This window comes from Lycorma delicatula, chromosome 1 (assembly GCF_047948215.1).
Source record: "Lycorma delicatula isolate Av1 chromosome 1, ASM4794821v1, whole genome shotgun sequence".
Classification (NCBI taxonomy): domain Eukaryota; kingdom Metazoa; phylum Arthropoda; class Insecta; order Hemiptera; family Fulgoridae; genus Lycorma; species Lycorma delicatula.
This window is the reverse complement of record NC_134455.1, coordinates 108231690-108258972: the sequence shown is the minus strand read 5'-3', so window position 1 is coordinate 108258972 and position 27283 is coordinate 108231690. Positions and strand designations below refer to the sequence as shown.

Here is a 27283-nt window from a genome sequence, read left to right as displayed (position 1 = left end):
TCTTTCAGGAATCATTCCTTAGTCTGGCTCTCAATGATACCTATCCAATATGATTGCACCTTCGGTTCAGTTACTCTGTATTACTGAACACTCAAGCCCCCTCACCATCCACCATCGGCAAGGACTCTTGATTCAATGAGGGAGTTGAATAAAGATGAATACTATCCTCTAAATTTAGCAAAGTCATATCACCATTTGTATTGATATAAAAGTAATGAACTTTCTTTTAAGAAACAAGGTAAAACATATTTAGCATAATTGCAATCTTGAACAAAAATTCAACAATTGGAACATTTAAACTACATCAATTAAAAAACATTTCTGTCAACAAAAAAAAAATATTCTAACTACAAAAGACTTTCTTATTCCTTAAGACAAAATTTTTGGTCATGGAGTTACAGTTACACGAGGACAAGAAAAGAAAATCGTTGGAATACAGGCTAGGTCAAGAAAGTGAAAAAGATAGTTTTAGAATTTTGTACTAGTATAAACTATAGATGAAGACAATATTTAAAGTCATTAAAGAGGATATGTGTAGTGAGACAAGAAAGTAGGAGATAACAGATATGGGCAGGAATTTGTAACCAAATTAGGATTAAGGTACTCAGGAGCAGACATTAATTGTACTGCCATTTAAGAAATTAATTTTTAAAATAAATTTTTAGTGTAGGTTGAAATTTAAGAAATTAAAAAAGTTTTTTTATTTCCTTTTGGAAATTAAGTAAAGATAAAATCTGAACAAATGATAATCATAGGGTCATACCTAGAAGTTAATAATAACAGAAGAATCAACAGAAAATGAATATGTAGAGTTAAAAAAGAATTAAGGCAGAATGAAGAGTACACAGCAGACAGAAAATTAACAAGAGATAGAAAAACATGGATAATGAGAAATGTACTAAAATGACAGACAAATGAAAAATTTTTAAAATCACACAAGATAAGGAAGGCAGAAAATTGTATCAAAATATAAGAAATGAAATTAGGAATAGTAAAGAAAGATTAATTAGCAAAGGAAGAATGGTTACAGAAAAGGTAAGACTTAAGAGAAAAAATAATTACAATTAAGTGTACAATAAAAGTATCAAAACTGTAAATGGAAAATCTACGCTGCAGTGAGAAAAAAACTGATGATAAGTTTAACAGATATAAATAATAATTTGAATTTGAAGTGTCATTTGATGAATCATACTGATGATTCATCATGAAACTCCTACACATCATACTGATTCAGCATCAATCAATAGGATGGATAGGAGTGATGAACTTTACAAATTAATTTGCAAAATTTATGAGAAACACAGAAAGCAGAATAAGATAAATGTGAGGCTATTACTACCTTAACATCTTTAAATGTGAGAGTATTACTTTAAATATCTTAATAATAAAAAATAACAATTAGAATAGTTTATAGAGCACCCTGAGCAGATAGTTTATAAAACACTACTTCTGAGCACTCTATTATGTCCTGACTATATACTAAATGAAAATTTTGATAAGGTTTATCATGGAGATACTTTGTGGGAAATTGGCTAACGGTCTTACCAAAAGAATTGTACTAAGTTTAATAAAATCTTATGTGAAGTGCAGATGACAATATAATGAAGCGCAGTTCAATTGCAACAATATTTTAACAAAATGTTTATCACATGCAGTCGAATTTTTATGTATTGCAGAGGTCAATTCTGGATCTACTATTAATGTTGTAATTATTGGACTGACAAATTGAATGTAAGTAAAACATGCTATTAAATAACTGGTTTAAAACTATTTGCACCAATAAAATATGGTGGGCACTTTTGAATTAACTGTAAACTTTTTAAAAAAATAATAAGAATTTTGTGTTTAAAAGCACACAAAACAATATTCCTGACTGTAATTACAAACTAATTGAAAAATCAACTGCAGCACTGTCGTTGAATGCTTTTAAAATGTTTCAACTAAGGCAAAACTTCATACAGCAGAATTTTTCAAGATGATTCCTTTATCACACGTGAAATGTTAACATCAAGAAAGCATTTAACATTATTTGTAAGAATAATAATAACCTGTAACACTAAACTCCCCTAGTTTTTCATACTTTGTCATTTTAGCAATATAACATAATTTTTTTTAGAATTGCAAAGTTAAAAAGAATAATAATATATAAATTAAACTGGTGTACAAGGAGTTAATATCAATTTTTAACAGCAACCAAAAACAAACAATTCATTTTTTCTTTACAATATTGAATGAAGAAATGTTGTTGGAACAATACATTATAAAATCTTAATATTTTCACATTGACCTGTTTAATTCGGATTTACCTTCCTTCTTTGTCATACGCAGCAGCAAGGTGTAGAGGAGTACATCCCTCACTATCTTGTTCATTCACTGATGAACCGATACCTGCAAGAGTAAAGAGACATGGATAACGACCCTGTGCAGCAGCAAGATGCAGTGGAGTACGTCCCAACATGTCTACCAGCTGAAAATTAGCACCGTTACTCACAAGAAGATCCAGACATTCTACACTTCTAAAAAAATAAAGAAAACAAGAAAAATATAATTAACTATAAATATAATTAATTAATTTCAAGATTAATATGATTTATGTAAAATAAACAAGAGAAAATGTAAGATAGAAACTAAAATCATTGACAAAAATATTTGAACCAAGGAGCAGTGAATCTAGATTTCACAAAAAAATTTAATAATTTTATAATGTATATATATCTTTAAGTGAAATTATATTTTTATTATTATTTAAACTTTTCAAGCCTAAAAAATTTTTACCACTTAAAATTATGCAGATAAATATTTACTGTGTAAACAAAGTTCAATTTGAATTCAAAAGGTTGTAAGTAATAACTACATGTAATATCATATAGTTACATTAAAAGCTAATTTTTTTTCATAATATAATTTTTTGTGTAATAATGTTACTTCTTTGATGTCGTGTTTAATTTAAATTACAAGCCTATTATTTTTTCACTGATTTATTCTATTCTGTATTACTATAATTTTTGGTTATTCTTTTCTGGTAAATCTATTTTCAAAAAGTCAAAAAATAATTGTAAAACTTTCCAGTTGCCAATAACGTTCAACAAAATGTTAAAATAGAAATAATACAGTAAAATTAAATTATTAAGAGTTAAGTTATTCAGCTTTTACAAATGCAAAATCTAACAATATAGTGGCATGAAATTAATATTTAAAAAATATGTTAAAAGAAATAACAGACAGAAATGATTTCAAATTTATACTTATTTTTCTAAATAATTTTTATTTTCTATTGTACAAGCAATATATATAACATTGTTCATAAAAAAAATGGAAAGTATATTCATTTATTGCATTATATTCGTCCTGCTCTTTTTTATACATGTTCTGATACATGTAAAGCACCTGAAATAAACAGAAAAACAGTTAGAATTTTATGTAACATACTTGCCATCAATGATTATCCTTGATATATATTATTCTTGATCCGTAACAAATTACTTATTTCATGTGATTATTTTCAGATATGGAAGATCAAATTTTATTTTTCAAGATCATCTAACATAATTGTTCATCCATTATGTGTGATAGTTATCACACTGTTAACACAATTGGCACAATGGTTTGTGAACTTAACAAATAATTTTCAATAGTTGCTTTAGTGTCACTCTATTAAGTAGAATTCACAGAATGCCATCCACCCAGATAATCTGATAAGACTTTTTTTGAATCCCAAAAATTCAGTCAGATGAAACTTTATGATTAAAAGCTGAAAAACTTCAGGAAATTACTTGGTATTCCTTGCTCTGCCTGTGTCATACTACTACATCCAACTCTCATCATTGGTCACAAAACTAAAACGGAATCATCTTCTAATAGGCCATACTAATTCAAGGTCAGAACATTCAGTCCTTTTTTTTAGTTTTTCTCCAACATTATATCCTTTGAGCATAAATATTGTAGTAGCGAGTTCAATAACATTTACAAAATATATTTCAAAACAATTCACACTGCTTTAATCAACAGTATCCTTCCATAAACAGTTGTAAACAACAATCAATTTCAGTAAAAGCAATGTTTTGTTAAGTTAAATCAATCACGGCACAATGCTTTAAATTTTGTTTGTACAATTCCAAGTTCTTGACCAAACATAATTTACTTTTTTGTTGAGAACAGTACATAGAATGTACAAACAATGTAGAATGGAAAGAACTATATAGGATAACTTATGACAAAAGTCAATGTGCTTGGGAAGGATTCATGATAATGCATACAGACCTAAATCAGAGAAAATTAAAGCATATGTAATACCATTTCACTTCGTCTGTGCCCCAGGATTCCAGTGTTTCATTAACAGCACAAGCTATTGCTTCCCCTGTTCCCGATTGATGTTTTGGAACAGCAAGTAACTGTGCTCAATGCCTTTTCCTGAAACAACAGTAGGTAATCTATCAACCGTTTCACTAACTGAAATATCTTCTAAGATTTTTCCGTCCCAATGAACGGTCAAAGGCACATTAGCTGAAAATTCACTTTTTAAGTCTCGAGCTCTCTTTTCTCTGTTTTTGATTCTTAAGGTGCCAAATAGAAGATGTGTTCACATTATACTCGGAAGAGTCACATCCAACACTTTTCAGTGTAATAATCAAAACAATAGCTGTTTTTCTGTCACTTAACTGCTGCATCAAGGCTTGCATATATGTTACTGTCTAAAATATTCCTTCTATCGCTTTTCTTTGGAATTAGGTCACACGATGAAAACACTTTTTCATGTATAGAATTACTTTCACTTTCAGATGAACTGTTTTCATCTTCATATCCATCCAGAGGAATTGATGTTAATTCAAAAAGCAATTTTTTATTTTCTTCACGCTCTTTCATTTTTTCCAAATGTGTGTTTTTCTCTGTAGACTTTGTTTCTTTCTAAGCTTTTATCAACATTTCCTATTTTACCAAGCATCCTTTTTGTCATTGAGCAAGCAGAAAATCTTTATCTTCTTTAATTTTAATCATATTAAAAGCAATAGCACGGGCAATATCAAAAAGGTCTTCCAGAGCCATCTTCCAGTCTTCTTCTTTCTGTTTCAAACTTTCTGAGCACTTGGCTTTGTTTTCTTTGTTCTTTTTCAGCTTTTGCCATTCCTTGAACAGACCTTCAATTTTATTAACCACATGTTTTTTTAATCTAATAGGAATTAGCCTTTTCCCAAATCAGAAGTACATCATTATCACTAGCAGCACAATGAGCTGAGTCTTATATTTAAGTTTAATTCATTTTTGTAACAAAAAAAAAATGCTATTAACTTCTTTTTTAGATGGCAGCAACCTTGTTTGGTTTAGTGATGTCATCTGACCAACAAGCCAAATATCTGGCTTACCAATCTGGCTTTTTGTAGATGTTCTCATCACAATGGGTCCCTTAATACTATTTGCCGTACTTAAAAAACAGTATTAAATAACTCCAAAGTTAGTAATATAACGACTTAGTAACGTAATGAAATAAAGCCACTTTAACAAATTATTATTGTAAACTGCAATAATATATTACTGCAAACTAAATATATTTTTAATTAGAATAATTTAGAAAAGAACACAGTTTTAATAAACACAGCTGCACAAACACTCCTCAGAGTACAGTAGCTGACAGGAAACTGAGCTCTTAAGTCAGACTATGCATGGCACAGCCAAGCATGCATCTGGATATGAAACACTCCTGTATGAACATGAATGCTGAGTGTGCCTGTCCCTATTCAGTCAGTTATGATTGATTGAGAAGATGATCAATGTCATTTTGGTGTTCACCAGTTTGATTTACTTTGACAGAAGTTTTGCATAAACCTCGATTATCTTGAAAATTCAAAACTTGGTAGCGACTCCTAAAACATTTTTTTAAAAATTAGAAATTGTTATGAAAGTCTTTTTTTATATCATAAAACAAAATAAGAAGGTGCCCTGGGTAAATTTTAAAAGTTAGTTTTTAAGCACCATCCTAATATGTAATAATGAAAAGGTAAGGATGGAATATAATAATAAACTGATTATAAAACTTGGCACTTATTTTAAGGTCTTTAAACATAAAAAATTTGAAAAAATCTTTATATAATTTGTGACAATGCTCCAAATAAAATGAGGTGCTACCCGAAAGTACTCTGTATTATGGATGCAAACAGCATTAGTAAAATCAAATTCCACTATAGCAGCTTAATACAACCTTCATATATCCAATGACTTTGATCTATTTGTTGCTGGCAGGTAGTTTTCCATTGTCAGGTTTGCTTGTGATTGCAATTTAATAATGAACAATCTGAGACAACAGGGTATCTATATTAAGTTCTATTTTAAACTACATAAAACATCTGCAGAAATATACAAAAGTTACTAAAGAATTCAGTAATGACACTTTAGGCCAGTCACAAATATATGACTGGTTTAAATTAAATATGGGTGGATATCTATTGATGATGATGGAGGTTTAAAACAAGCAACTACTGGCATTACAGCAGAAAAGTCATTGGTGTACCAAATGCGATTGTGGAAGATTGTAAGCACACCATTGATGACATCATTGGGGATTATTTCATGGCATATGACAATGAACTTTCACATAAGGATTGAAGAGGATCCCACAAAGTTGGTGTTACAAATGCTGAATAACGAATAGAAACAGCAACACATAAATGCAATGAATGAATCAAAAAACTAAGGTTGTCACAGGTGATGAAAGTTGGGTTTATGGATATGATCTTGAAACTAAGCAGCAATCATCCACTGGAATAGCCACATCACTAAAATAACCCACCAAGTCATGAGCAACATCAAATCCTTGCTGATCTCTTTCTTCAATGCTATGGGACTATGCACAGAGTTTGTACCTTTTGGTCAGATGACACTAGTGAAGAATTTCATATGTTCTCTTAAGGTAATTAAGGAAGGATATGAAAAGGAAATGTCCAGAGACATGAGGCAAGAATGAGTAGGTCCTTCACCAAGACAATGAAAAGTCACTTGCAACACATAAGGCAGCAGTTTTTGGTTAAAAAAGACATGGAAGTTGTTCCTTTTCTACCATTTTCATTCAATCTGATTCAGTGTGAATTCTTTCTCTTTCCAAAATTGTAATCAAGTAGAAGAGGCAAATATTTGACACAATAAGGAAATTCAACTGGAATCATAGACAGTGCTGAACACGCTCACCAAAAAAAGTCTTTAAGATGCATTCTATTCATGGAAGATGCACAGAGATCAGTGCTTGGCTCATAAGGGGACTGCTTTAGAAGTTACAGTGGTGAATAAAATCCAAATATGATGTGAATTTACTTGTTATATTTTGGTAACTTCTGAATAGCATCTAAATAGAATTCAAATTGGAAATTTGGATGCCCCCTCCATATAAATATCTGTACTCTTTTACCTTTTCTCAGATACATAAAAGTGCACTAAAGTAAAACAGATACCAGTTCCTAGCTAAACCATTTTTTAAGTTAAATAAGACATACCCTTTAAAAGCAGCAAGATGGAGAGGTGTCTTTCCTGAATTATCTTGACAGTCTAAATCTACACCAGCCTGTAATATCTTGCGACAACACTCAACAAATCCACCAAGACAGCACATGTGCAATGGAGTTCTTCCTATAATGCACAAACTATTTTTAATAAATAGAAATTTTTAATTATAAAGTCATCAAAATAATAAATATAATCGTACCATAAGCAATTAAAATTTATACATAAATAATGAAAAATACTTAAATTTAAAATCATTAATAAAGAAGTCTATAGGACCTAGCAAATCTGATAGTTAAATCTGTTATAGCCATGACATAACAGACAGCAATGGCTAGATGAAAACTGCCTGCAAAATTCAAAAGAAAAATTACTTTATTCTTTAATATATTAGTACAAATAACATAAAAAACTTTAATAAAATAAATTATCGATAGAAGTAATGAAATATAAATTACAAATGTAGTCTAAACTTAATAACACTAAATTTATAACACAATTCTACTGCATCAACAGATTTCATTGAATGCTTTAATAAGTTATTGTTTTAAAACTTATATATTTAATTTGTCTTATATCTAAATCTATGATTAATAAAAACATTCGAAACAAGTTAGTCAGCAGTCATCACAATTAACTGATGCCAGGATTCAATTGCTAGCTAGGCATAAGAAGTCGTGAGAGAAGGATGAATTTTAGAGATGTAATTATTTATTAGTGACTGAGTTTATATCTTTCTGTTCTGTTTCAATTTCTTTTTATTGAATTGACATTAAATTTATATCTGTTGAGTAAATTTTTGCTTTCATATAAAATGCCATTTTGGTGCTTACATTAAGATCTCAAGAAATTAGTATTTTATAATTTGTTTTCTTTGTGATAGTATATTCCATGGCTTATATGAGAATATGACTAAGGATGATGATTACATGAAACTTAATGAGACATGATGATGACCAGAGTAGCAATTGCAAGGATTAGATCAATACACAATGATCAGTCTGAATTCATTTTTATTGAAAAATATTAATATAATACTATCTATTCTTGCTAATTTTGATTGCTTTATATATATAATTACATAATACAATTTTTTTCTTGCATATTCTACTTTTTTTAAGCTATTTTTCCACACAATCACCTCCTAAGTTCAAGTATTTGTCGAATCAAGGCACTAGTTTTTATATGCTGTCATCAGAGAAGTATGGTGCCAATCCATTAGGCCACTCAACAACAGCTGTCTTGAGTTGCCATCACTTTCATAGCAGTTCCCACTGAAAAACTCCTTCAATTTTGTAAACAAAATTGCTTGGAGCAAGATCTGGACTGCACAGTGAGTGATCAAAAACATCCCATCCGAAACTTTTGAGAAATTGACAAGGTTTTTTTTTGTGTGACACGTGGACATGCACTGTCATATGCAGGACACACTCCACGAGTCAAAAGACCACACCAGCATTTTAAATTATATGATGAAGTTCAATCAAAATTTCTGAACGAGTCAGCATTAATTGTCTCTTTGCAAGTCATAAACTCACACAGTAAAACTCTGTGGCAATCCCAAAAAAATTGTAGCCATCACTTTGCATTTTGAATGTTTAAGTTTTTTTGGCTTTGAAGGTAATCAAGAATGATGCAGCTGAAGTGATTGACGTTTACTCTCTTATGTATAGTGCAATATCAACATTTCACCACCAGTCACTATTCAGCATTTCATCACCATCTCTAAGGTACTGCCCCAGGAATGACAAAGCAGCAGAAATGCATATTTTTGTGATTGTCTGTCAACATTCTTGGGACACAATTGGCACAAATTTTATGGTAGTTTCAGTGAACAGTCACAATTTCATACAACAGAGACCATGAACATACAGGAAATTTATCACTAAGTTTGTCAACTAACATGAAACATTGGTTCTCTTCATGTCTATCAATCTGTTCTTTCAGCTATTCAGTAATGAGCATTGTTCCTCATGAAAATTTCTTCCTACCGTAAATAAACAACCCCATTTTCTTTTATTCCCTTCATTCATTATGCTGCCACTACATACAGCAGCAATTTGATGACAAAATTCCACAGGTTGAACACCTTGCAAGCATTCCAAAAACATATGTCTGATTGTTCCTCACAGTTGGCAGGATTTTCAATTTTTTTATTATTATAAACACATGCAAAATCACTCCTTGTCACAGTATAGTGACAAAATTTTATACAGTGCTAGCAGAACAACTGAGATCGACTGGCCTTGACCCTTGTTATGAGTGAAGTTGTGTGCATGTGATGTGCAAAGGATTCTTACTTTCTGGAATGAGAATCTCAGGTGAGGAAGAATTAACCAGTCAACTGAAGAAGAATAACATAAAACCTGACATTATTAAAATTATAATAACTTTTAAAATTAATTGTATTACATCAGTAGAGATAGCATTTGAAACATAATAACAGGTTTCTTATGCTTCACACCCTTTAGATTTGTTCTTTGAAATTTCTTTCTAATCCCAAGATTTATAGTTAATTTTGTGACATTCAAATACATATTAAAATTAATATCTCATTACGGGTATATCCTTGAGAAGAGTCTCTCCAGGTTGGAGTTACATTAGCTTAACCATCCCACGCTGTAAAAAATAAGTATGTTGATAATTAAAGTACTAAAGTACTTGTACTTGTAAAATGCAGATTACAGAAATGCAAACGCTTATAAAAATTGGATGTAGTTTCCAACCAAAAGGAAGCAGTAATGATGAAAAATAAAGAAAGCTAAGATCTGCTCACAACTGTAAAAATGTGGAATTAAGTGTTGTTTTTCAAAAATACTGTTTACATTTCATTATTAGTCTCCTAAAACGTTGAAGCAGTAAATCTTTTTCCCAAAAGGAAGAGGGTATATTAATTTGCTGTTTTTCACTATCTTGATCGACATTTCTTATGCCTGTGGTACAAGTGTAACTCCTTAGTTACACTTAGAATAGCCATTATTAATCAGAGCTGCTTTTTCTGAGTAATCACATTCACTGCACAGCCAGTCCCACAGGTGAAGAGAATGATATCACTTGCAGGACTTTTTTCATAGGCTTGGCATGAATGCTGATATGCAACAGTATATTTAACTTTGTGAAAAACGCAATACAAAATCATTTATTACTGGGAATGGTTATTAGTTTTCAGGAGCAACTTGTGACTCATATCATTACCATTACGGTTATATCACCTAACATTTATTCATTAATGTACATAATTTTATCTATAAAATAACATTTAGAAGAAAATATATAGCATTTTAACACGGGTTACCTTGGAAGCCAGGTTTGGCTGGATCAGCACCATAATTCAGTAATGTTGTGCTAAGCAGTTCATGCCCATGAAAGGCAGCAATATGAAGAGCAGTACAACCTGTTTTGTCAACGCTATCCACTTTTGCTCCTGCAATAAAATTGTGAAAATTATTAGCAAATACATAACAATAACAATATTAGAGGTATCTAAGCAAACATTTAATAAGTCCTTGTAAAAACTAAGAAGTTCTGTCATACTGTATCAGAAATACTTGATAAGTTAGATGGAAAATATTAAGTCTTGTAAGACAGCAGAAGGGCTTAAATTAATCTGCTGTAGAGTTTTATGATGTTAATATTGTAATTACTGCATTCGGTATGCCGAAGTTTATCATTATATTAATTTTTCTTTTAAATAGAATATATTTTAGTTTACTTGAAAATGTATTGTCTAACAAGTTACACACATCTTATCCATAACAGAAATATCCAAAAATATAATACTTCTTATATTTTTTGAGCACTGAAAAAGTTAAGTTTAGTTATCTTAGGTATCTTTTCATGTCTTTTTTTACTGAAGGAAAATTTTATTGTAATTTATGAATGACTATTATTATTATAAGTTTCTACTTTTCAAGCTATTGCTACTACAGTTATAAAGAGAAAGTATATAGATCAGTCCAAAATGTTGATGATGGGATTTTTTTTGTTGTGACTACTGTAATGTCCTTATGTGGTTATCCTACAAATAAAAAAATATAAAATAAAATAAATTTAAAAGTAATAAGCGATAGTGAAACAGATAAGCAATACTGAATAATGGAATTTATTATAAAAACTTTTCTTAGTGTTTTGAATGCCTGTCCAATTTTCATCGTAAAAAATAATGCTGACAAAATTTAACACTTCTCTTTCAGCAGTAGTAGGTCAGATGTCTCCGTTTAAAAAATTAACAAATAAAAAGCTAATAAAAGTAAATATAATTTTTCATTATAACAATGACAGATATCCTTCCACAGATATTTTAATGATGAAGAGTGATGAATTCTCATGAAAAAATCCAGAGAATAACAATACACCATAGAATAACAATACATCTAGACACCAGTGCCAGTATCTAAAAGCCATGTTTTATCATTATAAAAAAATAAAATTTTTAATGGTGTCCTATTCAATTGGATGTAGAACTACTCTTCACAATCTATTTATCATAAAGCTAGTTACTGTATTTAACTGTCAAACTAAGTCGTAAAAATATTAACTTAGCAAATTTTCAAAACAGATATTTTGGGCTTGTAGAGTTAAGTATAAATAAATTTACAAAGATATCTCAATCCTGTGCTTTTTACATTATTATTAGTATTATTAGCACCTTCAATAATCACAAAATCATAACTGCAGGTGAGATTTATAAGTTTAAAGATTATTAAATATACTGTGAAAAAAATGTTTAACTACATATATTCCTTGCTACCAAAAGATGTGTATATACATATGTATCTATGCTACAAGTATGTCAACCAACTCTGTTGATGCCAGTTATAGACTCTAACTGACTAATCAAAAAATTACAAGACATGAACAATACAGACAGTGCCATTACTATGCATTCAGCTAACAACTGCCATAAACACTGAAACTACAACTTTTATGCTACCCATAACTGATTTTTATCACCCCATAACTGATTTTTATCACCAACTGAATGTAACAATTACATGCTCAAACAGAAATACATTTTGATACTCTAAAATTTTAGGTCTCACAACAATTCCCTTGAAAAAAAATTCAATATGTTTAGCGAAAATGAGAAATATGGAAAAATACTTGTTAAAAATTCACCATCAAGTTAAAAACTATATTACATGTGTTATATGTAGGAATTGATATCATTATAAATATGAATTTTTAATATGATTCATCAGTGCCTTTAGCAGTAATTTTTAAAACTAAAAACTGTTACATGCAGGAAATCCATTAAGACAAATAATGCTTAAATGAGTCTTAATAAAGGTGAAAATAGCTGTTATATAAAAACAAACATATTTAGTGTGTGGTATGGGATAACAAGAGCTAGATCTGACCATTAAGTCATATTCTTGTTAGTCCTGCAATTTTAAAAAAAAATTAATCACTTTTAATACAAGGTATGTATTTGGCAATGAAACATGTATATTTTTAACGGCTGAGTGAGAGGTTTACAATTTCAATCGTTAATTTAAAAACTCAAAATTTTCAATTTGGTTGTGTTAACACATAAATAGTCTGGATACTTTGTAAAAACTGTATGTAATTAAAAAATATTTAGCATAATATCTTCATACAGGTTTTGTTGCTTTGTGCTTAATGTGTAGTTTTTCCAGGAAGATATTCTCTTTTATTTTCTTATTGTCTGTAACCTCTAAACTAATTAAATACGTAGATATATTATTTTTAGGGTTGGATACCATTTATTTCATGGTAGTAAAAAAATAGAAGTTTTTGTTTGTATCATTTTGAAATAATCATGTCATGGTGGCTTTTGGTTTCCAGAACTCTGTATTTACTAGTATATTAGATAAATTAATATTTGTATTCAAAGGTAATTTGTATTTTGCATCACTGTTATTAAATGACATCATCTGCCTGGATATCACACACACTTCTGTCACTGAGTAAAAAACTTTCATTTATTGCTATATATGAATATATATATTTTACACACTTATTTTTTAATATGTGTATATAAATATACACATAGTACAGAAAAATGTGACAATCCCAACGTCTGTACTAGGTGGTTTATGTTAGCAGAATTTAAAATATAGTTTAACAATGAGGAGGAACAATATGAATCTTAAAAGATTAATTTTAATAAAATAATATACAAATGCACAGTAAACTTTATTTAAGATGCTCACTGATAAAACAATTTTTCTGCTTAAAATGTGATTTAAGTTCCTAGACCAATAAGGCAAAACAAGTGTATATATTTCAGCTTAATACATGCTCAATCCTCCCTAATATTCTCTGTTTTACATCTGATGAATTGAAATTTAACTGTTACGTAAGGCTGCAATATTTTCATGAAAATGAGTTTAAACATGACTCACCTGAAATTTGCTGTAAATTTTTGCTTAAACAAACAGTTGCATGATTTTTCTGCCATCATACAGTCAGATAAACCATTCATCATAATAGCAAATATGAATCATAGAGTTCAGTTCAGGGTTGTATATGAATTCAAGCTGATGTGACATGTGATCCTCTTGTTTTGCTGAGTAAGAACTGTTTGAATCATAGTTTTTTAGCATCAGTCATGTAATTGGTGCAGAGCAACATGGCATTAAAAGAAAATTGTTATCAGTCAATGATAAATCAAAAATTTTTTTAATTTTATGGTCAAAATTATAAAGTAAAAACTAAATCTCAAATCACTAAACATCTTAACATTCCTGATTCAACAATAAGAACAATTTTATTAAAAGGAAAAGCAATTCACAAAAGTGCCATCTGTACAACGTGGAACAAAAAGAAAGATGATAAAAAGTGGTAAATATGAACAGTTAGAAGATGTATTATTAAAATGGTTTTCAGCAATTTTATAGCTTACACCTGCCACTGGTTAAAGGGAAAAGCACTGAGAAAAGCCAAGGATCTCCAAATGGCTGATTTCAATGCTTCTAGTGGTTGGATCAACAAATTCAAATCACAACACGGAATTGCATATTGTCAGATCTGTGGTGAACCGGAGTCTGTGAATGAAGATACTGTGTCGTGGAAGTGGAAAAATAATAGTTTGCCTACTCTGTTTAAAAACTACAGCCTGCAAGATTTTCTTAATGTTGATGAATCAATTTCTTTTTTTAAAGTCATGCCAAACAAGTCCTTGTTTTACAAAAAAACAAATGTCACGATGGCAAAAAAGTAAAGAAAGACTTACGGTTTTAGTTTGGTTATGGTTTTAGTACCAATACAGATGCTATCAAGAAAAGAAAGCTTCTAGTCATAGGAAGGGCAAAAATCAGCAAGGCATTTTAAAAATGTTTGAACATTCCCATGTGGTTAAGCTAACCAACATCAAGCTTCAATGACTTGCGAACATGTTGATTTTTAGGCTAAAAAACTGAATGCAATGTTTCATAGGGAAAATGTTTCTCAACATCTTGGGTAAAAGTTACACCCTTTGGTTTGATGAAGATTCTAAATAGTTAAAGGATAGAATCTGAAAGCTTTGGCACTTCACGTACATGAACATTTTGCTTTTTTGCCTTAAATCACTGTATTGATAAAGTGTTGTAATATTGCAGATCCTGATCTGATTGGCAATGAATTTCATAAACAACTTCCTCTGATTTGGTTCTTATACTTGGAGGTTCCTTTTAATAAAATACTATCTCTCAAAACATTTCCTAAAAACTAGTCAAATGCTGCCATGTTTATGCTGCATAAGAAAGAAAATAGAAGTGATGCTTGCAATAATAGAGGTATTAGTCTAGCTTACTACTTTTTTAAATATTAACAGAGACTACTGATTTGATATTCTGAGGGTGTCTGCTACTCCACAATGTCAGTGTGGTTTCCAACCAGGACATGGGTGCATGGATAGCGTCTTTAGTCTATTCAGCGTCATTCATAGCATCTTTATTCAATTCAACTGTTTAACTTCACTTGTGTTTGCCTGAAAGAAAGGTTTTTCCAGCCTTCACTGATGTTAGGAAATTATTTAATTCAGTTACTCAACCAAAACCTTAGTAAAAATTAAATGTGGAAGGTGTCTTTAAAAATTATAAATCTGTTAAAGCTTTTGTATGAAAATGTTAGTTTTAATGAATGAGGGGTTATGCTAAATTTGTTGTTAAGCCTTTTTTATTGTGGACATTGAGTAAATTTTTCTTATGAGAATGGTAGACTTAACACTGATAGTATTAGAGAAGTTATTTTGCTATTATGAGGATGACAAGATACTTACAGATGATTCTATTATTGATTTGATTTAGAAGTTATAAAGAAATACTGAGATCTAAATGATTTAGAGGTAAGTACTGTAAAATCTAAAGGAATGGTTTTTCACAAGGGCAGGCTTGGAGATTTAAAGAATGGGATTCTATTATGATGGGAGTAAAATTGGAAATGCTTAATCATTTTGTATATTTGAATGTACAATTTATAAAACATGGAACTTTTTGGAAACTACAAAAACTGCTATAAGTAAAGTGACAATAACTGTTGGATGTGTTAATATTTTGAGCAAGTCTAGATACACAAATATATATATATATATATATATAAGAGAATACATGTCAATCTTAAGAGGCTATTTCAGTTACCATGAAACACCCTCAATTACATTTTAAGAAAAGAATTTTCCATGCCATATATTATTTTACACATTATTTAAGATAAATTAGGACTTAAAAATTTATTGGGTATGGAAAACTCAAGGTTGCCATGAACCTGTTTTAACATGTTAACTGATGCTGAGTTATGACAGAATTGGTTTTCTCATGTGAAAGATTTACTTCAGGAACATGGCATGGGTGGATCTTTGGTGGTTGGGATTCAATTAACAACATATCTCAGGAATGGTCAACCTGAGACTCTACAAGACTATGCTTCATTTATACTCATACATATCATCCTCTGAAGTAATACCTTACTTTTGCAAAAATTATAGCAAATTTTTTTTTTCTACAATCTTGGTATGCGTGTCGAAAAGTACATTCTTGAATGATAGTTTCATGTACGATTCTAGATATTTTCTGCCAATTTCAACAGATATCTTACTTTAATTTGATATTAAATAACTAAACTATATGATAATCTTCAACATTATTTTTTCATTGCAATTTATGTGGTTGGAACTGAAAGTATTCAAATTTTAAGATATGACTGATACTAATAAACTTGTGTTGGTGTAACTGTTATTGTTATCAAAAGGTATGTTAAAGCAATGTTTATAACATTTATCATTACATTTTAAAATACTATCATACAACTAAGACGTATAGTGAACTGATCATTTAAAGTGAGGTGAATAGATTTGAATAAACAGTATGATGAGTTCTAATTTCATTTAGCGCAATTCACAGAAAAAACACTTCTCTTTACTTTTAACATAAAAAATAACTTGAAACAAAAATTAAAAAATTGTGATAAGATGATATATTAATTTAAAAATAAAGATTTTTAAGAATGTATTTTACTGCTATATAAAAGTTTCATTAATTAAAACAGAAAAATATTTATTACCTCAATGTATTTTTTTCAATTCTCAATATGCTGCTGTTTGTTGAATTATTGCTATTGTTTCACAAATTTATCACAATATCTTCAATAATACTTTCACACAAACTGTCGGTTTCCCATGCTTCTTTTTTCTTTTTTAACTGTATGTTGAATACAATTTTCCAAGCATTTGCAACTTCTCAATTAACATCTACTATCAATAGATTTTTCACATTTCTTAATTTAAATGTTGTGCTATTACTTCCAATTTAGTCTTTGACTTGTGCCTACATAAATTCTATGGGATTAAAATTGCAATGGTATGGAGGAAGATGTAACATGACACAATTTTTTAATTTTGCTATTTCATCTACTTTATAATGAATACATTTTTATTTAACTGATTTTACTAATCTTATAAATTCTACTTTTAACATAACTTTGATGTAGGCGACTTTCTTAAATTTTAACCATTTGGCGATTTCAGATTTTTGGGTTGAAGCATTTGTAACTATTTCAGTTTTCAGCCAATGGTATGGCGCATTATTCATTACTATGACAGATCCTTCAGCAAAAATTTTTACAATTTTTTTAAACTACTGCATAAAATTGTCACCATTCATTTCATCGTGATATTCTAGGAAAGATCTGGATTCAAATACTTACAAACAATTATTCAAAAACCTATCTTCACTTCCTATATGCTTTACCATTAATAATTGTTTACCTTTTCCAGCAGGGGTTTTCACTCCCGTTGACAAACTTTTCACAAAAGTATCTTTTGTACTCTTTATTTCTTTATCCACCCCTTTTCCTAAACACGTCCTGCATTAACTCAAGTTTATCTATACAATAAATTGTCTTACCCACCTCATGAAATTGCTTAATTTCTCTTAAATATTCCCTATGCCATGAAGTAATATCTTCATGTTCAATGAATAAAGAATTATTTTTTCAAAACATGAAACGAAGATTCATTGATTTAAAACATAAGAAATGTTCTTCTAGAAAAATTTGGCAGTTCAGAATTGAAACTGACATTTAATATTTTGTTAGGAAACTCGTTATTGAAATAAAAAAATAATTTTTTTCTGATATGAGTTTTAGTAAAATCGTCAAACTTTTCAATTTTTTTACATGCTTTTGAGTCTTTTTAGGGGTAACATGTTTACCATCAACTTTGTATTATATTAAAAATTGTTCTTTCACTAACGCCTATTGCACTACTTGCTTTCAGAGCAATGTCTCTAGCGGCAGTTTCAGGGTTATCTTGTTTTAAGGTTACATATATATATATATATATATATTGATGATTTCAGAGCTATTGAAGGGTTTACCCGGTTTATGTTACACGACAGAATCGCTCATTGTTAAAGCCCAATTAACACAAAAACAAAGGGTAAATTAGAATTGATGAAAATAAAACTGAATAAAATCGTTATAAAGTGAACTATAAAACTGTATCGTACCATATGATTAACATAATAAAACAGACTGAATTACTTTCTTTCGCTAAAATGAATAATGGTATGAAGCATTACAAATGATGTTATCATTATTAAGCATCAATAACAAAGATTAAACAAAATGTTTAATTGCTTATAATCGGCATATCACAGCGCAAAACAAGTGACAGTTTATAGAACATTATTATATGCATATAAAAATAATTGTACTTGCATGTAGGAGCGACAGAATGATTCAACTTATACTACTGAGATATAATTCATACATGCTGAATTCATATTTATACCTACTTATTTTTCTATGCTAATAATAACTTTCACTATTTTATCTAACATTTACAGAAATAAATTTAAATACGTACCCTTCATTAGTTAATAGCTCATTTTTAAGTATTTAAAAACTGATTCATTAATTTTTTTTATATACAGCCCAATGCTTAATTTATTTTCTTTATTCTTTTACTGACATTCACATCTCATCTAGACAACATATAATGCTATATGTCAGCTGAAATAATCCTTCCAATGCAGATCATTCTATAATCACAATTTTAATTCTTTTATGATTTAAAGTTTCCATTCTCTACAAGCAGCGAATTGAATAGAATATGAATACTGATAGAATGCTATTCACAACGTAAATGTTTTTGTCTGAACACATGATAATATTTAAAGCAAGTCATAAACTGACTGCAACTGTACTACCAAAAAAAAAACAAGGCCCCAGATACATTTACACTATAGTAATATAAACTTCAACAGGAGATGTATTGAAATAAAAAAGTACTTGTTCTAATAGGGACTATTATCATCATATTCACATTTAATCAGAGTAGCAAACAGATAAAATAAAAAAATTAATAAATATTTAAAACAGATACACTGATGAATTAAGAAATTGCAGAAAACTCAAGTTATTCAACGAGCAGGTAGGTCAAAATTTTTTAAGGACTCAGCTGACCAAAAGGACAAACAACCTAATGTTATCAATAACCTTTATAAAAGTAAACTTTCTCTACATAAAGTACTACAATAAAATACTATTAATAAATTGTTTTGTTACCATAATCAAAAAGTAACTTAGAGCGGGCAAAACGGCCATGAATAGCAGTCATATGTAATGGGGTTCGACCATCATCACTTTGAGCATTATAGTCAGCACCCTCTTTCAGCAGAGCTTCAAGACATTCTCCACCAAGTGTTGATGCTGCTGCTAAATGTAAAGGAGTCTGAAAAACAGAATTATTCTTTATAATATTATTAAAACTCACAATTTAGAACAAAAAGATTAATTAAAAATGACTAATCTTCTCAAGATTATATATTTTTTTTATTATTAACATAAAAATTTAATTTAATTAATCTTCACTGAATCATATTCAGAAAATAAACATCTCTAATTATTCATCATCATAAGTGGTACAAGTGATAACTCTTTATTTCTTTTTTTAAAAACAATGAGATTTCAATTTACCATACTGTACATAACTTTATAGAAATAAACTGATTGTGCAAAACATGAATGTAAATAAAATTAGTATCTATATAAAGAATAATAAATAAATCAGTTATTCAATTGTAAATTCAAAATTATTAATTAATCTGATGATTTATCAAACCAAGTTTTGGGAAAAGAATATTTCTATGAATACCAAAAATTCAAAATACAGTGTAGTCTTAGCTATATAACATAAATGAACTGTGCTGATACAAAGTTACTGAAAATACCCCAAAAAATGTCAGATTCAATTCACTCATAATGAATATTGAAGCATACATGAACAAGATTCATCATGTATACATAATTGAAACCACACAAAGCTTGCTAGCTTTGTTAGTCTATAGCTTTTAATAGTACCATCTCTTCAATCAGTATGACTATTTAGTCTAGCCGTCTCTAACCTGAGTGAAGTCTAATAATGCGTTGTGGGTGTGTAATGATTCAGACAGTTTGTGTTATGTGTGCGATGAGTTCACTATAAAATCACATAAGAAAAAAATTACACCTTTAATTACAACAAGCCTATAATCTGTACTTTGATTTTAAAATCGCTTTTCAACATAAGACACGGGCTACTCATATAATATGTAGTAACTGTGTGGTCAACTTAAAAGGATGGCTAAAAGGCACACTAAAGGCCTCACAATTTTGTGTCCCTATGGTGGTGTGAACTAAAATACAGTATACACTAAAATATAAATTGTTATTTCTGTTTTATTAGTATATCTGGAATTTCTAACAAGTCTAAACACACTCTATCCTTCATTGCCATCTGCACTCAGGTCTGTACCTCACAGTGATCCATTCCAATTCACAAGGTTCCTGAAAACTTGTTTCGTGAAAACAGTGATAAAGAAGCAGACATTACAGAAGAAGACAATCATGATTCAGACTTTGAATTACGATCCAGTGAGCCACATCTTATATCAGAACAGAAGGTGAATAAACAATTTGATAAGAGATTTAAACCTATCAAAATATAAAGTTGAACTTTTAGGTTCAAGATTGCACGGTTGGAATTTACTTAAAACACAAAAATTTCAGGCTATTGAAGCTGAAAAACTTTTCTCAATAGAGTGCTGAAGAAAATTACTTGATCTAGTCTGCTGTACAAATATTGATGTGCTTATGTTACAATTAGGGCACATTCATGAACCTGAGTGAGATCTTTTCATAGATTCTTCTAAGTATAGCTTAAAAGTAGTTCTGCTTCACAATAGTAATAAATATCCTTTTGTACCAATCTGTAATGGATTAATGTGAAAGAAAACATATGAAACTGTCATTGAAACAGTAAATTATAAAAACATAATTGAAACTAGTGTGTGGAGATTTAAAAGTAATAGCTCTTTTGTTAGGCTTTCAGTTAGAGTATACAAAATACTGCTGTTTTATTTGTGAATGGGATCAGCATTATGTAGTAAAACAATGGAAAAAATGTGAAACCTTAACTCCTGGTGAAAAAGAAAAAAAACATTATTCATGAGCCTCTAGTTAAATCAGAAAAATAGTTTTACTGTATCTTCATTTCAAACTGGGATTAATAACAAAAATTTTGTAAAAGCTATGAACAGTCAATCATTCTAGTATATAAGGCAAAAATACCCAAAAATAAGTGAAACAAAAATTAAAGATGGGTTATTTTGTTGGCCCATAAATAAGGGAACAAGTCAGAAATGAGATGTTTAACTCTGTATTGACCAATATACAACTCACTGCTTGGACTGTATTTTGTCGTCGATTGGCTTCGACAGCTTGTTGTAATTTATAACCTTGTGGTAGTCCTGAAAAGGGCTGTTTTTTGAGTTAGCTCTGAGAAGAGCTGTTGGGTTTGGAAGTTTGTCTCCGGCGAAGTCGATCTGGCTGTAGTTGGGGAGTTGTGGACTCGTCCATTGAAATCAGACCAGGCTTCCCCTCAGAGGCAGTTGGGTCCCCACTACAGCAAGGCAGTGGTGGCCCCCCAGACCCCTGCAGTGTTGGGTCAGTGTCAGTCATCTTTTACTGGCACAGTCGAGGTGGTTCTCCCCAATCGATCCAACACTGGGCTGGCTCCTGCTGCTGAGTCCACCAGCCAGGGCGATTGAAGCCCAGCGAGCTGAGCAGGAAGGTAGCGTCCGCATCCAGCAGCTCCCTCAGCAGGCCGGCCAGGCCTGCTGCTCCAGCGGATATGTTAGCATCTGTCGGGAGATCCCACGTTGAGGCAGCGAACTTCTTCTGTCTCCTTCCATCTTCTTCTTCTTCTTCTTCTTGGTCTTCTCCAGGTGGTAGTTGACCATGAATTAAAAATTCACTCTCGTGCACTCTCTTTTATTGGAGTTTGAGAGTGATGGGGCTGCAGCACTGCTATGATGGCAGAACTGCGCGGCGGGAGTGACGCTTGTGCAAGTGCGAATATGTACTGTACTCCTGCTGACATCTGCGCTGCTACCGTCGCCGTCCACCGACATTAAGTTAGGCATATAATGGTAACAGTTTAAAAATACTTGTGAGAATTTTCTGGGTGTCCATAAATCACAAAATTACCAAGCGAGTGTGACAGAAAGATTCTATTTACAGATCTGTAATCTACACAAAAAACTCCAGAGAAAAGTATCACACTTAAAGAGACATTAAAAAGTTTAATTTCAATCCTATGCCAATATCAGATAAGAATAACTTCCTTAATATCATAATTAAGTAATCCTTTCTAATGTTGCCTTCAGTTTTTGAATAATTTTGTTAAAATTAACAATTTTCTACTTATGTTAACAACTTTACCCATCAAAATAGCAACAACTCTGATTAAAAAACCAACTGGTTAAAAAAACCCCAGTCATTCTACTTCTGAGTTTTTTCTTTGATTTAACACCATTGTACTACTGTAAAACGTTTAATTCGTCACTCTGTAACTCCTGTAATATTGGAAATCTGTGGCACCATCTAGCAGGGTACAAACATTTAATAATTATGTCTAATAGAGATTCTAGGTTTCTTTCTTGAGGTATTCTTTTTTTTTATCTTTCAGCTGCAAATGATGCCCAATTTAAGGTTTAATAATGTGTTTTTTTCTTGAATAACTATATTTTGGTAATTTGATACTTTAAGTAGTTTTTTGGATATGAAAATTAAAATGTTTATTGCATGAAAAATTGAATTAACTAATCCTAAATTTAGAATGCAATGTCACGAGGGTAAATCAAATATAAACAAGATTTTATTTTTAAAAAAAATTTATTTGTTGAAAAATAAAAGGTAAATATAATTTATTTTTCTACATAGTTTCCTGCTTGAGAAACACATTTTCCCCAACAAGAAGGAAGGTATTTTATCGCAACATCATAGAATGAAGCTGGTTGCATCAGAAGCCAATTGTGCACGAACCACACCAAGCCATCTTCAAATCGTTGCCCTCCTAGAGCTTCTTTAAGTAGCCCAAACAAATCAAAATCACAAGGTAATAATTCCGGGCTGTAGGGAGGATGATCAATCAAGTTGAGTCCAGTGTATTTCTTATAGTTTTGAGACCATTAGAGCTGCAGTGCGGGGCCTGACGTTGTCATGAAGGAGCATGGCCTCTCAAATTGGTTGTTCTCGTCTTTAGCGATGATATGCAGTCCTCACCACATTCAACAGCTCGCAGTAATAAGCAGCACTGATTGCGCATCACTCATGCAAAAAATCAATGAGCAAAATGCCTCTGATAAAAAAAAAAAAAAACGATTGAAAGAACCTTGCCAGCTAGCAGTCAAGCCTTGGCTTTCACTGGAGCTGCCTCCCCTTTCCTCCGCCACTACATACTGGCTTGTTTTTCAAATGGGGAGTGTAGTGGTGGACCCACATTTCATCACAAGTGACAATCAGACTTAAAAATGCATCACCTTCTTTTGCAAACCTTGCTGTAAGCCTCTGGCAGACCTCCAAACATCTCAACTTCCGATCTGCGGTCAAAAGGCGACGGATCCACACACACTTTAGGGAACTGTAGGTTGTTTGTGATGATCGCTTGACAGCTCCCATAACTTATTCCAACTTGTTCTTTCTGTAATTTTGGATACTCTCACCCATCGATTGTCTTCAAGAATGTCTCGAACCGCGCAAATGTTTTTGTCTGTAACGCTGGTCCGAGGATGATGATCATTTTCCTGATTTTCCACTCATTCTCGACCTTCCTTGAACTCTTTATGCCAGGCAAATATATGAGTCCTGACAATGTTTGATGCCCGAACTGTGCAGTCAATCTCTGGAAAACTTTGGTTGCTTGAACTCCTTCACGAGTAAGAAATTTTATAATTATGCGTTGCGTGGTGGAGGGGGTGCACCTGTAGTTCCGACATCATGAGTGTTACTGTCGAATTGGTTGGGAGTGTGAAATGGCTGGCTCTCCCCACTCCTAATGACCCCACCCAAGCATACTAGAAGCGCAGTCCTACCAACCGTAGACACTCAGGAACAAAAATCCCATTTGTATTTGATTTACCCTTGTAGTTCTTTAAGAAATAATTAATAAACTTTCAGTTTTTTTTTTTTAAATTGATCTTTTCGGTTTAATATTTTGTTTAAAATTTAAAGGTTTTTAATTAATTTTTTTTAAAATTTTAATCACAATTATAATTTAAATTATGGTTGAATTACACCAAATTATGTTTGAATTGTATACAATTCAATCTGTGACATCCTTATTCTTTTTTCACTGTACATAATATTATAATAAATATTATATAAAATATCCTTTCTAAGAATGTATAAATATTAAATTATGTAAATATTATATAGAGTGATTCTAAATTATACAGCAATCTCTTGGGAGCTGATTCTATAGCTAAACATACGGGAAAAAAATCATATAAACACAGGCCTGTGAATGCTTTGTTAGCAAGTTACAGCTAGCAAAGGATTTTGGTCAGACTTCAGATTTTAGAACCCTGGGGAAATGAAGACTTCCTATATTCTAGGAAGGTAAATTAAGGGGCAAATTTAGTTGTTTCTTATGGTTTTTGACCTGAAAATACTAAAAAATTAGTCCCAGAAGTAAACCACTATTCGTTTTAAAGATATCTGACATAAAACACAAAATTCTGAGGGGGAAAAATAACACTTTTTTGAGTTTAGTATAAGAAAATTTTGTTAAATGGTTAACTAAGTTATATTTTTTTCAATTAGGAATGAAGAAAATTTAATTCTGAAAAGATTCATGTAAATTACTAAAGATAAACTTGAATACAGGATACTGAAATTTAAATACTAAAAAAATTTCAACAGCATGAAATAACTAATTTTGTCCATACGTTGGAAAACTATAGACAAAATAAAATGTAATTGAAAAAAAAAGGGAAAATGACATTAAAAATTGGTGAAGGCATTATTATTTTACCTTCAAGTTGCTTGAAGTGGCCTCTGTTTTGTTCAAAACATGATTTCACTCGACAAATCCATTCTTTTCTAGCAGATCTCATAACCGACAAACTATTAAGACTATTCTTAATAGTTTCTGCAGCTTCTATTATACAATTCTTTACTTCCTCTTGTGTGTTAATCCATTTTGAATAAACAATTGACTTCATCCAACACCATACAAAAAAATCTGATGGCGTGAGGTCAGGAGATCGTGGTGGTCATTTCACTGGTCCTTTTCGACCAATCAATTGTCTACCATATGAATTATTTAAATGATTCTTTACTTATTTCAAGAATGAGAAGGTACCCTGTCTCTCGTGTATGAACCAGATCTCTAATCTGTCTTCCTTTAAGCCTCCTTGGTAAGAAAAATGAACCGATCAAATTATCACCTAGAACACCAAACCATACATCATTAATTAAAAATGTATGCTGGAAATGTCTTGTCACAGTCTCATGTGGGTTTTCATCTGTCCAAAATATGAGTTACAAAAATTTGCTATTCTATTTCTTGTGAAGCATGATTCATCAGTTACCAGAATACAGCAATGGAAATTGCGATTCCATACCCATTTTCTAGTTAAACATCGGCAGAATATTTTGTGTTTCTTATGATCTTGAAATAATAAGTTGTGCACCCTTGTTACATGAAACAAGTGTAACTGTGCCTCATGAAGTGCCTGCCATATGCTCGATTGTGAATATTTAAATGCAATGATACCTGTCTAGTGCTTGTAATTGGCGATAATTGTACAGCATTTATTATTTCTTGTTCATTATTATTGTTTCTAGTGCTTTGTTAACTCACTAACAAGGTGTTTTCAGACCTATGTTTACATGAACTTTTTCCCTATTTTTAGCTACAGAACCAGTTCCCGAGAGATTGCCATGTAGTTTTGAATATGTGTATATTTATTTATATATATATATACTCAAACAACACAAATTATTAATTTAGACAAGGAGAAATGTTAAAAAGGATGTACAATACCTGACCACGAAAATTCACAGCATGGATTGGAGCACTGCTATACATTAACTCAACGCACATTTTGACATGTCCATTCAGACATGCAATATGAAGTGGAGAATTTCCAAATGATGTCCGAGCATCAATATCAGCTCCAACCTCTAAGAGAATTTCAGCAACCAGATTGTTTCCACTAGCCGCTGCTGCATGTAATGGTGTACATAACTGAAAAACAATTACAATTATAATTATTATAAACGTATATTAACATATCAATAATCAACAGCTTACAGAATTAATCTGTTAGTTACTAAAGAATAAGATTTCAAACAGACACATGTGTGATAGGAGAAATAATAACAGAAAAATGCATAAAATATTGAAAATAAACCACTAATTTGTTACAACTTTTAAAGTACCTGCATATGTTACATGAGAATTCATATATTTACAAAAACAAATCTTGTCATAAAATGAAAATAAAAACAGGCGGTTTAGATAATCTAAATAAATTTGGGATTGCAGATCAGTTATTTTAAATCTCCCAAAGAATAAAAATTGTTGGGACAGTAAAATACTTTGGACAACAGTAAAATACTTTTACTGCCCTCTTCCCCTATGAACAAACAATGCTAGGTTATTAACTAGATATAGTATTAATAAATAAAATAATTGTAAAATTAATTACTACTAATAAAATAGGAACAATAACAATGATAATAAACATGAAACAGTGAGATTTAAAAAATAAAGTAACAAATAAGTGAGAATGTGACTATCACGACAGACAAAAACACAAATTAGAGATAAAAAATCTATACAGAAAAAAAATGATGGAATATAATTGTTAAAAAAAATTGCAATAAAAATTCTTAGAGATTTAAATGCAAGTGAAAAGAAAGTATTTTTACATATGAAAAGTATAAATAAGCTTGTTATATTAATAATTAAGTAATTATATACTTACCCAAGTCATGGTAACAGACAAAAAAAAAATTAAATAAA

At 30.7% G+C, this 27283-nt stretch overlaps 1 protein-coding gene across 9 annotated transcripts in view; it reads right to left on the bottom strand.

Moving 5' to 3' along the window:
• Positions 1 to 27283, bottom strand: part of LOC142320913 (serine/threonine-protein phosphatase 6 regulatory ankyrin repeat subunit A-like) — a 180538-nt gene that overhangs the window by 112938 nt on the left and 40317 nt on the right. For all 9 annotated transcript variants that reach the window (XM_075358932.1, XM_075358939.1, XM_075358953.1 and 6 more), the window contains exons 7-11: positions 26300 to 26503; positions 19498 to 19663; positions 10781 to 10909; positions 7479 to 7611; positions 2307 to 2516 (exon numbers count right to left, since the gene is read on the bottom strand). In XM_075358932.1, the coding sequence (XP_075215047.1) occupies positions 2307 to 2516; positions 7479 to 7611; positions 10781 to 10909; positions 19498 to 19663; positions 26300 to 26503 (842 nt within the window). The remainder of the gene's footprint in view (positions 1 to 2306; positions 2517 to 7478; positions 7612 to 10780; positions 10910 to 19497; positions 19664 to 26299; positions 26504 to 27283) is intronic.